Consider the following 14,252-nt stretch of genomic DNA (forward strand, 5'->3'; position numbering starts at 1 on the left):
AGGCAGTTCTAAAGAATGGAATTGTTCAAAAAAATACTGTGTGTATGTGTGTGTTATTAGGCTAAATGTTTGCCTATAAAAGGGGGAGAGAAGAGGACTAGGATCCCTAGAGAAGAATAAAAAACATGAGAACCTCAGGCAAGATGGAGGAAAGCTGGGATATGAAAGGAGGTAAGATTCCTCTTAAGTGTATTGGAGAAGAACCCTTAAATTGTTCACCCCCCTATCACCTTTGAAAGTTGTTATAATTTGAGTTCCCATTTCCTCTGTGACCTGCTTAACAGCATATGTGGTTTGCCTTTTCTATTCCTTTTTCCTCTTATGATTGGGGCTCTTGTCCTCTCTTCTCTTTCCAGCCTTTCTCTTGATTCAATAAAGATACCCTGCTTGAGTCCTGGTTAGAGAAGAAATGGATATTTGCTATGCAGTAGCTGTTTTACATTTCCATCACAAACCCTGAATTAAGGGGTAAATTGAATCCGACATATATATATTTTTAAACATTTAAATGTTATGTTTTTTAAAAAAAAATTTTAATGTTTATTTATTTTTGAGAGAGACAGAGACAGAATGCAAGTGGGTTAGGGGCAGAGAGAGAGGAAGACACAGAATCTGAAGCAGGCTCCAGGCTCTGAGCTGTCAGCACAGAGCCCGACGCAGGGCTCGAACTCACGAGCTGTGAGATCATGACCTGAGCCAAAGTCGGACACTCAACCGACTGAGCCACCCAGGCGCCCCAACCCAACACATTTTTAAGCACCGAAACTTGGTTATCTCAATTCCTGAGATTTTATTCTGTATTGCAGTCATTAGATAATGGAGAACAGGAAATTTTTCATGATTGATTTGTATTTTACAAACATCACCTTGCCTGCTGTATGAAAACGAGCTTGGCACAGACCAAGGGTGCAAGCAGGGACAATTTTAGTATCAGGGGCGAGACTGGGCCAGCATAGTAATGATGGAGGAGTATGAAGATGGAACTGTCTTTTGCTTTGACCTGTGGTTACATGACTTTATCAGGTGCATTCTGAAAATTATAATAGCCTACGGGTTTTAACATAGCGGGGGCAAACAGGTGAACACAGCCTGTGTTCTTGAGGTGTCTGGTTCCTCGGGGTGAGGGAGACTTCTAAGCTCAGCAACTGGCATTGGCGGGAGTGGGGGCGGGGAGGCGGTGCGGGGTGGAGAGGAGAATATGAGCGAGAGCAGGCTGGAAACGGGTAGCAGGCCTGCAAAAGGCTGGCAAACACGTCTTGGTGAAGATGCACAGGGCTGTGGTCAATCTGTTTTTTGTGCTCATTTTATTTCCTGCACGTGAATATTCACAGCAGTTCCAGCTGCAATATCCAAAACACTGGAAACAACCCCAAGGCAATTATGCTGTGTTCAAGAAGCTAGAAAAAGGAGTACATACGCAACTAATTTCATGAATATGTTGCAGACTAATCTTTATAATTTTTTTTTAAGTTTATTTATTTACTTTGGCGGGGGCGGGGGTGCAGAGAGAGGGAGCGACAGGCTCCGCACTGTCAGCACAGAGCCCGATGCGGGGCTGGAACCCACGAACCAGTGAGATCATGGCCTGAGCCGAAACCAAGAGTCGGACGCTCAACCGACTGTGCCACCCAGGCGCCCCTTTATAAATTTTTTTAAATTAACATGTATTTACTTTTGAGAGAGCACGAGTGGGGGACGGGCAGGGAAAGAGAGGGAAACAGAGCCCGATCGCCGGCTGGAGCCCACGAACCGTGAGATCGTGACCTGAGCCAAAGTCCCACGCTTAACCGACAGAGCCACCCAGGCGCCCCTAATCTTGAGTGACAGAAGTGGCTGCCTGGGATGTGTAAGGGACATGGATGGGATGAGGCTGGCAAGAGGCTCACAACGACCGTGGCTTCAGCTCTCTTGGCGACCGCCGCATGCCCCACCCCATCTCACTTTTCCAAACCGTGGTCTCCCCGGCACCCTCGCCGAGCTCCCGGCCGCGCGGCTCCCTCCCAGCCGGCGGGCACCTGCCCCGGCCCTCTCCGGCCGCAGCGCGCCGCCCGCTTTCTTGGCAAGCCTGCTGGAGCTTTTACACGGCCGCTGAGCCTTTCCGCAATGAGAATCGAGACCGAGGTGCCCAGAGGTTATTTTAATTTCCCACGGCCGGAGGAGCCGCGCCCCTCACGGAGGGAGGAGCCGCGCCCCTCAGATGGGGAAGGGCTCCGGCTTTGGTCAACTCGGCGCCGTTCCGCGTCCCCTACAACTAAGGGTCCTCTGTCCCTTCAAAGTTTACCGCCATATCACGTCTGCTTCGCGTGAGCGGGAGCCTCTGAACATCTCCCCATTTTCCTGTGAGGCCTGGAGGGGCGAGAAAGGGCGAGGGTTTCCGCGGCGTTCTTTCACCGCCGCCTCACGGCGCAAACACACCGCTGCCCAGGTTTCCGTACGGCGGGTATTCAAAGATGGCGGCCCCCGGGGCGCCGAGGCGACGGCCGCGCGGACTTATGACCTCATAAGGAGGAGCCGGAAACCCGTATTCCGTTCTCCATAGAAACGCGCCAGAAACGCTGCTGACCCTCGTCAGGTGTTCCCGGGAGAGGAGGCCGGGCGAGGGAACTAGAGCGAAGGAAGTTTAGGGAAGTAAGTTAGGCCCTGAAGAGGTCGCTGCAGGTTCAGGAGAGACTCAAGTCCTTGTGTGGGTCTATTTGTAGAAAAGGCGGGGAGAGGGGCGGCCTGTCGGCCTCTAGGTAAGTTGGTGCTCCCCTAAGTCGGTGAAGGTAGCGTAGGGCGGGTGTGTTTTTGGAGGTGAGCACGGAGGAGTCTGTCTGTATTGAATGTCTGTAATCGAGATGTCTTTGGGGTCAATCCTGGGGGGGCTGTGCTGGTCGGTGATTAAAGATCTCAACAGATCAACTACCGAGAGTCCTGAGGTCAGGGTTTAGGGTCTTCGCAGGTCACTCAGCCTGTAGGTGATTGACAGCTGGTGGGGTGGTGTTTGTCACAGAAGGCGGCGTTTGGCTCTGGTTCTGCAATAATTTGGAGCTCAGTGATTGAGGAACCATTAAGGGAGGTGATTGAGGAACAATTAAGGGAGGTCAGTGTACATACGTAGCTGATCCAGTTTTGGTATTGATTCGGTGGGGTCGTGGCCTGTCTTTTGTGCAGGATCGTGTGACAGCAGGCTTGGAGCCTCAGGGGCCCCGGCTGGTTCGTGCGTTGGGCTCAGACCGGCTGCTGGAACAGACGTGTTGAATGTTAACATTCCTTAAAAGCTTCAGGTCCAAGTCCCTCCTCCATATAATTTTCTAATCTCTTTTGGCTCTCCACATCATCCCGTCCCTTTGAATCCGCAGAAATGAAAGTTTTGGGAGAGAGAAACGATTCAGCAGATTTAAAATTAATTAGCCTTTTGTTTTTATTAGCCTTTTATTTAAGATTCTGTGTTTATCCTTCTGTAATTTTACTGTGTGTTGTCTTGGATATTTCCTTTCAGGTTATATATTATGTAAAGTCTGCTATTTTCCCAGTATTTATTTTTAAAATTTTTAAATGTTTGGTTTTTTAGAGAGAGAGACAGAGTGTGAGAGTGTGAGAGGGGAAGGAGCAGAGAAAGAGGGAGACACAGAATCCGAAGCAGGCTCCAGGCTCCAAGCTGTTAGCACAGAGCCCAATGTGGGGCTCGAACCCACGAACTGAGAGATCATGACCTGAGACCACATCGGACACTTAACGGACTGAGCCACCCAGGCGCTGCTCAGTATTTATACTTTTGAGTTGTCTTTTAATTTTTAATTTGTTGAGGTGTTTTTAAAACTTTGATTCTATAGCTCATATTGTCTCTCTCTCTTTTTTTTTTTTTTTTTTTTTTTTTGGTGTGCTCATTGTTCTGCATATTGAAGTGTATGTACATAGGGTAAATAAAGAGATAGAGCAACATAGTTTAAAGGAAAAATTCACTGTTCCTCGCTGTCCATATGGCCTCATTTCTAAAATTGATCTGAACATTACTTGCCACTGAGGCAGAGTTCTGTTCCGATTCTCCTTTGCCACTTCCCATTACCTGCTACTTCAGGGTCTGATGCCTAAGTCATGATTCCTGGGGAACCAAATAAATAGACACAAATACTGGGGACCATGTGTCAAGGCGAGTACACAGCAAGAGAGGATGTAACACTGAAAGTAATTTTGCTCTTCGGCCTACAGGTCCTGACAAGAGACAAGAAATGAATGAAGAAAGAGGAGGTTCCACGACCTAGACAGTGTCATTTCTGGAGCACTTTTGACTGGCTACTAGATTTCTAACTAGAAATTTGGGGCATATCCGGAAGAGACAAAGACAGAATATCCCAGTTGTTGGCCATTTCTCAAAACAGAAGAAAATGATCAATGCCCAGGTGATTTTTGTCTTTTTTTAATTCTCTTCTTTATTCCCTGGTGAATTTATAGAGGCTTGTGAAAATATAGAGCCTGAGCGGCTCAGTTGGTTAAGCGTCTGACTCTTGATTTCGGCTCAGGTCACGATCTCACAGTTGGTGAGTTCAAGCCCTGCATCGGGCTCCGCATTAACAGTGCAGAGCCTGTGTGGGATTCTCCTTTTCTCCCTCTCTCTCTGCTTCTCCCCTGCTCACGTTCTCTCTTTGTGTCTCAAAATAAATAATTTTTTTAAAAATCCGTTCAGTATCTAGAGAGAAATAAACTTTGACTCTACCTCCAACATCATGGCAAAGTAGAATCAAGAATATAGTGTTAATGTGATTCCTGGTAAATGACCAGCGTTGGAACATAATATGTAACTAAAGGATCCTCTGGGTTACATCAGCTGACACGCTGCATCTAATATGTGTGACAACGACAAGAGAATCATGCTAAGTTACATGATATGCAGTGACTGAGAGGAGAAAGCAGAAAGGTTCCTCAGGGGATGTCAATATTTCATGGCACTGAGGACTCAGGAAAAATTTTATATTCTTCTTAGAGGTGATGGGGTAGACAGTGTTTTCAGCAGTCACCTTTTTTTTTTTTTTAAGTTTATTTATTTTGAGAGAGAGAGAGACTACAAGCGTGGGAGGGGCAGAGAGACAATCTCAAACAGGCTGTGTGCCATCAGTGCAGTGTATGGGGCTCGAACTCACAAACTGTGAGTTTACGACCTGAGCAGAGATCACGAGTCGGACACTTAACCAACTGAGCCACTGAGGCGCCCTAGAACACTAACCTTCTAATGAAGGCAGCAGCTGACTCCCTCCTGCTGTTTATTATAGAGTTCTACAGAGACTCTTGAGGGGATAAACCAAGCAAATTCAGTGAACACGGTTTTTTCAGGGGACCAAAGTAAGGCTCTAGGAACAGGTGCCTGTACTGGCATTCAAGTACGGATTTGGCATTAGATAGTTGCACAAAATTTTGTCTAGTAAGGGCTTGAATTACTGGGTTCTAGGGTGTTTGCTTTACAGCTTTGTGTTATCTCAGAAAATGAAGAATCCTTTCCTGTTTAAATTGTTTTAACCTTTATTTTTGAGACAGAGAGAGACAGAGCATGAACGGGGGAGGGTCAGAGAGAGGGAGACACAGAATCCGAAGCAGGCTCCAGGCTCTGAGCTGTCGGCACAGAGCCCGACGCAGGGCTCAAACTCACGGACCGCGAGATCACGACCTGAGCTGAAGTCGGACGCTTAACCGACTGAGCCACCCAGGCGCCCCCCTTTCCCGTTTTTAGATCCAGTTTTTACCTACTCTTCTTTTTAGTGCTTTTGTTTCCTGTAACTATACAAATTGCTTACGAGTACCTTTTAAAGAAAAAAAAAATCGGGGCACCTGGGTGGCTCAGTCGGTTAAGCATCTGATTCTTGATCTCGGCTCAGGTCGTGATCTCACAGTTTGTGAGTTCAAGCCCCATGTCAGGCTCCGCACTGATGGCATGGAGCCTGCTTGGGATTCTCTCTCTCCCTCTCTCTGCCCCTCCCCTGTTCATGCTGTCTCTCAAAGTAAATAAATAAAACTTAAAAGCAAAAAAGTACATTCTCTTTTCATGTCCTCTTTCCTCATTCCTTCATACCGCTTTAACAGATGTGTGGTGTGCTCCTGCTGTCCCTGGACTTGTGTGTGCATCTGTGCACGTGGCCCACTTACAAATGTAACTGGATTTATGTACATCTGTGTATGTAAACACACCTGTCATGACATTTTGTGTGTCGGTGGAACCATACTCCAAAGAACATAATCTGTTCCTAATCCAGGCATCTAAAGAAATAGTGACTGCAATGGATTGATGAATATTAACTATACAAAATTCCATTGGTCTGTAGTCATACTCAATGAGTAAAACTGTGTAAAGCATTTAGCGGGTATCTTCTAAGTGATATGTGGATCGTCTATGCCTAAAATCTTCGCCAATGCTTAATAATAGCACATTATCAACTTGCATAATTGCAATCTGGGGCTCGAACCCACGAACCGTGAGATCAAGCCGAAGTCAGCCGCTTAACTGACTAGTGAGCCACCCAGGCGCCCCCTAATATCCTTGTAATTCCTTAAGTGAAAAGAGCACTAGAGGCGTCTTTCGGTCCAATATTTGGTCTTCGATCTCATATGTGACAGAGTTCCTAAATCCCTTGGAATGTCCTGGGTGATAGGAGCAGCTCTTGTTCTTAATAAACTTTTTATTTAATTTTTTTTAAATGTTTATTTATTTTTGAGACCGAGAGAGACAGAGCATGAGCAGGGAAGGGGCAGAGAGAGAGGGAGATACAGAATTGGAAGCAGGCTCCAGGCTCCAAGCTGTCAGCACAGAGCCCGACGCGGGGCTCGAACCCACGAACTGTGAGATCGTGACCTGAGCCGAAGTCGGACGCTTAACCGACTGAGTCACCCGGGTGCCCCAGAGCAGCTCTTGTTCTAATGGTGTGATTCTGGGTGGGCTCCTGCATGGGGGCTGGTCTGCAGAAAGGCCAAGCCGTGATCAGAAGTGTGGAATTTTCAGCTGTATCCCCATTATCCAGAGAGGAGAGAGGGGCTGGAAATGGAGTTCATGACCCCCCATGCCTGTGATGGAGCCTCCATAAAATCCCAAAGGTGTGTGGTTTGGAGAGCTCCAAGCTTAGTGGACGTGGGTGCTGAGGGGGTGACGTGCCCCTCCCCTCGGACCTCGCCCTGTTCGTCTCTTTCATCTGGATGAAATCTGTATCCTTTATCATATATAATAAACTAGTACGCGGTTAAGTAAACTGAGTTCTCTGAGCTGCTTAATCAAACCCAAATCAATCAAACCCAAGGAGGGGGGGGTCACTGGAACCTCCACTCTGTAGTTTGTTAGAGCACGGGTGACAACACGGACTTGGATTGGTGTCTGAAGCGGGGGCAGGGGCCGTCTTGTGGGACTGACCCCTTAACCTGTGAAATGTGACGCCGTCTCCAGGTAGGTAGTGTCAGAATTGAGTTCAGTTGTAGGCCATCCAGCTGGTGTCAGAGAAGGGCTTAAAAAACACACAAAAACACCACCTACACTTCAGAACTGGTCTCAGCGTCATAGTTACTATTAGCAGGGCAGCTTCCTTTATATTCCTCATGAACCAGTAAAAGCGAACCTTTCATATTAAACAGGGCTTTGTTATTACAGGAATCACTGACACTGGAGGACGTGGCTGTGGACTTCTCCCGGGAGGAGTGGCGGCTCCTGGCCCCCGCCCAGAAGGACCTGTATCGAGATGTGATGCTGGAGAACTTCAGGAACCTGGTGTCAGTGGGTGAGGACAGTTTCCCTGTGTCCCTCAGAAGGTGCCCGGTCGGTGGCCTTTCCTTTCTCAGCTGCTTACACTTCAGGGTCCCTGCACTGTTCTGAATGGCTGATTCCCAGGACCACCTCTGGCACATGCTAAAAGGGTCTAACGTATTATGAGCTGTTTTTATTAGCAACACAAATGATGCCAAGCGCGTGGGGTTTTTCCGCACCGACAACCAGGCCTCCAGCTCTTCAGGTAGCAGCTGGGTGTCCTGCAATCCATTTCAGTTCTGACACTCCCAGAGTTGGCGTCAGACTCCACAGGTTTAAGGGCTTAGTACCGCAGGACTGCCCTCACTTTGGAGGCCAGTTGCAAGTATTGGGTACCCAGTGTACCCACGCTTCAGTCCAGCTATAAATTAGGCATTCCTGCAACCCCGTTTCTGGTCTGCTAATTTGCCGGAACAGGTCGCAGAGCTGAGGAAAGCACTTTACTTAGGATTACCATTTTATGGGGGCACCTGGGTGGCTCAGTCGGTCAGGTGTCTGACTCTTGGTTTCGGCTCGGGTCATGATCTCGTGGTTCGTGAGGTTGAGCCCTACATTGGGCTCTGTGCTGACAGCGCAGAGCCTGCTTGGGATTTTCTCTCTCTGCCCCTCCCCTGCTTGTGCTCTCTCTCTCAAAATAAATAAATGAACGTTAAAAAAGATTATCATTTTATTATAAAGGATAAAATTCAGGAGCAGCCAAAAGGAAGAAAGGTAGAAGGGAAAGTATGGGGGGAGGGGTGTGGACCTTCTATGACCTGTCCAGGTAAGCCACCCTCCTAGCACCCCAGTGTGTTCATCAGCCTGAAAGCTCTCCCAGCCTGGTTTTTTGGGACTTCTTATGGAGATTTCATTATGTAGACATAACTACTGAGATCATTAGCCACTGGTGATTAACTCAGTCTACAGTGGCCGGGGGAGGGGGTTGGAGCTGAAGGTCCCAACCTCCTAATGACTCGTGGGTGTTTCTGGCAGCCAGCCCCCAGGCTAAAGCTAGATCGGTGCCCCTGTGACCAGTCATTAGTTCACAAAAGACACCCTTCACTCTGGAGAGTCCAAGGGCCTTAGAAGTTCCTGTGTCAGGAATTGGGACTTAGAACAAATCCTGGAACAGATGTTCCCATCACAGCTGCCACTCAGGAAATTACAAGGGCCTTATGAGCTCTGTGCCGGGAGCCTGTACAAAGACTAAATATCTATTATAATATCACAGCATCACAAGTGCCCTCTCCCAAGAGAAGAACCCCTGCCGTGCAGATTCGAAAACTGTCAGCCCCTCACGTGTAGCGTCCTCCCATCCCGACACACCCCAGCCCATCTCCAAGTGTCCTGTCTCTCCCACGGGCAGGGCATCAAGCCAGCAAACCAGACGTGCTCGCCAAGCTGGAACGAGGGGAAGAACCGTGGGCGATAGAAGAGGAAGTCCGCAGTGGAACCAGTCCGGGTGAGTGGGAGCCAGCTAGCTGGGTCACTGAGGAAGTCCCCCTCCAGCCGGGAAGAGGGGGCTGGCCGGGTGCTTGAGGACTCCATGCATCTCCCCGCCATGGGAGAGCTTTTCCTCCAGGTCTTTAGAAGGAAGTAGAAGTCTTCTTTTCCTCTTCTGATACCTGATCCTTGCTTTTTTTCATTTTACACCTTAATTTGTGTTGCTTTTGCCTAGTGTTCTTCCATGGATTCTGTAGCTGACCCCCTTCTTTGTGCCCCATCAGAGTGGGTGTCCCTGTTCCTCCCACCCTGGCTGTGAAATTACCCCCCTGGGGGCTGAGTCCAAAGAGAAATGTGTGACTTCACACTGTTCCCGACGGTTGCATGTTCCGGCCCCTCCGGAAATGCTGATTTCCCTCCCAATAGCCAACTCCACCCTGTATGTTGTGTCTCCACAGTAACCTGTTCTCTTCCCTGGTCCGCTTCCTAGCTCTTCCCCTACCTCGAAGGTCTTCAGATCCTTTCCATTTTCTCTGCTATATTCCTAATACTTGAGATTTCTCTTCTGGCTCATGGATTAAGCTCTTTCTGTTGTCTGGTTGAGACTCCAAATCGATACCTCCCTACTTGTTGTCTAGTGTGAATTCAGTTCTGGGTATTTTACCTGCCTAAGATTTCTGAGTCCCTGCATGAGGAATAGGAGTCCTCTGCCCTCCACACAAAAAATCCCTCTTGATCCCATTTTAACATTATTCTGTCTTAGTACTGCACACCTTACCCTGCCCATGCTTTTAACTGTGGCATTCTTGTCTTAAAGATCTCTGCTGTTTCTGTTGACTGTGTCACTAGAAAAGTTTCTGTTGACTGTTTCACTGGAAAAGATGGTTTTACATCATCAGGTCTAGCCTAAATCAGCTGTGTTTGCTTCTGTGGCTTCCTTCCTATGGTTGATATTTCTGATTTTCCTTTGGTTCATCGTAAGTCTTCCCGTTGTACTAATTTCTCTAAATCATTTGTTTTTCATATTCTTTTTTTGTAACCAGTTTTAAGATAATTCACATAGTCTACAATTTGCCAACTTAAGGCATACAATTGAGTGCTTTGTATCACATTAACACAGTTATGTAACTATCCCCGATTTTGAAAGATTTTAATCACTTTAAAAAGAAACATTTCTGGGCCACCTGGGTGGCTCATTCGGTTAAGTGTCTGACTCTTGATTTTGGCTCAGGTCATGATCTCACGGTTCATTAAGTTCAAGCCCCGCATGGAGCCTGCTTGGGATTCTGTCTCCCTCTGTCTGTCTGCCCCTCTCCCGCTTGCTCTCTATCTCTCTCTCATAATAAATTTAAAAAAGGAAAGTTAAAAAAAAAGGGAAACATTTCTAGGGCTCCTTTTTTGAAATATTTTTATCACTTTATTTTTTTTATTAAAAAAAAAATTTTTTTTTTAATGTTTTATTTATTTTTGAGACAGGGAGAGACAGAGCATGAACAGGGTAGGGTCAGAGAGAGGGAGACATAGAATCTGAAACAGGCTCCAGGCTCTGAGCCGTCAGCACAGAGCCCGACGCGGGGCTCGAACTCACGGACCGCGAGATCGTGACCTGAGCCGAAGTCGGCCGCCCAACCGACTGAGCCACCCAGGCGCCCCTATCACTTTAAAAAGAAACATTTCTAGGGCACCTGGCTACTGGCTCAGTTACGAGAGTATGCAACTCTTGATCTCAGGGTTATAGAGATTACTTAAAAGTAAAATCTTTGGGGCGCCTGGGGGGCTCAGTTGGTTAAGCGTCTGGCTCTTGATTTCAGCTCAGATCATGGTCTCATGGTTTGTGATATCGAGCCCTGCATTGAGCTCTGTGCTGACAGCATGGAGCCTGCTTGGGATTCTCTCTCTCTCCCTCTCTGCCCTTCCCTGACTCGTATTCTCTCTCTGTCTCTCTGTCTCTCTCTCTCTCTCTCCCTCTCAAAAAAAAAAATTTTTTTTTTAAAAGTAAAATTTGGAGTGCCTGGGTGGCTCAGTCAGTTAAGTGGCCTACTTCGGCTCAGGTCATGATCTCATGGTTCATGAGTTCAAGTCCTGCATCAGGCTCTGTGCTGACAGCTCAGAGCCTGGAGCCTGCTTTAGATCCTGTGTCTCCCTCTCTCTCTGCCCCTCCCCCATTCACACACACACACACACACACACACACACACTCTCTCTCTCTCTCTCTCTCTCTCTCTCTCTGTCTCCCTCTCTCTCTGAAAAATAAACAAACATTAAAAGGGTGCCTAGATGGCTCAGTCTGCTAAGCTTCTGACTTCAGTTCAAATCATGATCTCACGGTTCATGAGTTCAAGCCCCGCATTGGGCTCTGTGCTGACAGCTGGGAGCCTGGAGCCTGCTTCAGATTCTGCGTCTCCCTCTGTCTCTGTCCCTCCCATGCTCACACTCTGTCTCTCTCGTAAATAAATAAACATTAAAAAAAAATTTTTTTAAGTAAAATCTTTAAAAAAATAAGATAAAGAATAAAAAGAAACATTTCTTCCCAGGCCCCCAGCCCCAGGCAACCCCTGCTCTACTTTCTATATCTACAGATTTGCCTGTTCTGGATATTTCATATAATCATAAAATATTTGGTCTTTTGTGTCTGGCTTCTTGCATTTAGCCTAACGTTTCTGAAGTTCTCCTGTGCTTTAACATGTGTCAGCACTTCATTCCTTTTTATTGCCAAATAATACTCCCACTGTATGGATATACCACATTTTATTTACTTATTCATCCATTGATGGACATTGGGTTCTTCCACTTTTGGGGCTTTTATGAATTATTCTATGAACATTAATTTTTCTTGGGTATACATCAAGGAGTGGAATTCTTGGGTCACATGGAGTCCAGGAAGTGTCTGAACATGGTGCTTCCAGACTCATGGTCAGCATTTCCTCCTCCCAGCCACGGTGTGTGACAATAACAGAGTATTGCCAACCAGGGGACCTCACTTGATCCTTTGGGTGTTTTTACTGGGGCTCAATCCCACATTGCCCACGTGGCTGAACTTTAGTTTCTAGCCCCTCCAGAAATCAGGCTAATTCCTGTAGTCTCCAGTTCCTCTGAGGGTCTGAAGGTTAGAACTGATATGGCATGACCCAAAGCCTCCATCGTAAATCACATTGTTAGAATGTCCAGTGGTCAAAGACCCCAGGCAAACAAAGACACTCCTGTCAGGTAGGACATTCCAAGGGCCTAGAGATCACTTCCCTGGAGCCAAGGGCAAGGGCCAGACTTCTCTTTGTGTGAGGTTAAATCTTCACTGCAGGTAACTCTAAACACGAACAATAAAGGGATTAATTTAGAAATAAAGAGGAAATAGAGCTCATGGCTGTCCGATCAGAATGGAATGACAGCATGATATGTATAAGGTACACGTACATTTTGAATTAAGAAGATGCTGCCATGAATTAGGAATGAAGGCATGAAATAGGAAATGGGCAAGGCCATGGGGTTGACTATTCAGAGTGGTCTGGAATTGGCTGGATGAAAGCCAGCATTAGAAGGTGTCTGTAGGAGAAGCAGCGGGGACAGGGATGAATGGGAGTATTCATGATGATGTACACGTTTATTGCCAGGATGACTGGGTTTGATAGGTGAGTAATCGAGGTAGCATGGTGGGGGGCTGTGCTTGGTTTTGTATTTTTTGTATAAAGATTTCCTGCCAATCATGCGTGGCCTATTCAGTATGATTGGAACATAGGATAATATGAGCCGGGTGGACCAAGGTTGGACTGTGGTCCACTAAATCTGATTGATGTTTGGGAAGTTAGTTGGATGGTGGTCTATACAGAAAGGCATATTTAGAAACAGGATTATAATGCAAGAGTATCTTTCCTTTCTTGTTAAATTCTGAAGGCCTTACTTTCTTATTTGCTAGGTAACAAATGCATTTTTTCTATATACACCTTAGTATGCATATTTCCCTGATCTCTCTAGTCAGAATTTGGTTTCTCTCAGTGAACTTAAAGAATCCGCAAACTAAACGTTGGACTATCTAAAACCTTCGTTATCTTTCATTCTCTGTGTCCTCCCAATGTTTCACCCGGTCCTCTTTTGAATAACAGGTATGTATTATTTCCACACTGCTATCTCTATTTATACCCCCAACCAGATCTTGATGTCTATACTACATTTTTTTAAGTTTATTTATTTTGAGAGAGAGAGACAGAAAGACCGTGTGTGGGGGGAGGGGCAGAGAGGGAGAGAAACAACCCCAAGCAGCACAGAACCTGATGCAGGACTCCCCATCCCACGAACCATGGGATCATGACCTGAGCCAAAACCAAGAGTTGGACGCTCAAACAGCTGAGCCACCCAGATGCCCCTATACTACATTCCTAATAATCCTCTCGATGTTTGCAACACAGACTTTTTCCAACACTTTCTGGATCTCATCTCCATTTGACATGTTTCTACCTACCCAGTGGCTCAAGCCATAAAGTTAGCAGGGTCACCCTGATTCCTAACCACTGTCTGCTGAATTCATCATTTAACTGTCTTTTCCTTATGCAAGTATGTCCTGTTTTTCTCTACTTTCCAGTGTCCATTTCTCCTTTAATCACATTTAACAGTATCCAACTCCTTTCTTTTTTTTTCTTCATTTGGTTTTCCCCAACTAGGCTTAAGATCAGTGAAAGTGAGGCATATTTTAAATGTTCCAAACACCAGCATAAGTGCCTGTACACAGGAGCCATTCAGTAAACGGCTTGGAGTGAATAAACACAACCCTCATCGTTCTGGATAGTAGTCTCTTCTACCCCTGTGACCTGATGTCTTTCCAAGTTCTGTGGAATGGTATCCCTCCGACCTTGTCATTTGCTGCCAAAAATGACTTGTGTTTTAGTATCTCTGCAAGTTCCTGGTTAGAAAGCAGCCAAATGTACATACGTTGTCAACGGTGTCACCTTATTGGTACACTTGCTGCTTTTTTCTTTTCGTTTGCCTGTATAATTGTGTTTTTATCAATGTATAAGACATAAGGAACATTTATATATGGCATTCTGTATTATACTGTTGTCACTAAAATGCCATTTTTAAGAAA

At 46.4% G+C, this 14,252-nt stretch overlaps 1 protein-coding gene across 1 annotated transcript in view; it reads left to right on the forward strand.

The window, feature by feature from the left end:
* The first annotated feature begins 2,516 nt into the window (after positions 1-2,516).
* The window catches only part of LOC109252909 (zinc finger protein 432), a 35,600-nt gene continuing 23,864 nt past the window's right edge, over positions 2,517-14,252 (forward strand). Inside the window, 4 exon segments of the mRNA XM_019425377.2 lie at positions 2,517-2,735; positions 4,192-4,382; positions 7,604-7,730; positions 9,102-9,197. Of these exon segments, the coding sequence (XP_019280922.2) occupies positions 4,368-4,382; positions 7,604-7,730; positions 9,102-9,197 (238 nt within the window). The 5' untranslated portion in view covers positions 2,517-2,735; positions 4,192-4,367.

Source organism: Panthera pardus, unplaced genomic scaffold (genome assembly GCF_024362965.1).
Source record: "Panthera pardus isolate Hobbes unplaced genomic scaffold, ASM2436296v1 HiC_scaffold_18, whole genome shotgun sequence".
NCBI classification, from domain to species: domain Eukaryota; kingdom Metazoa; phylum Chordata; class Mammalia; order Carnivora; family Felidae; genus Panthera; species Panthera pardus.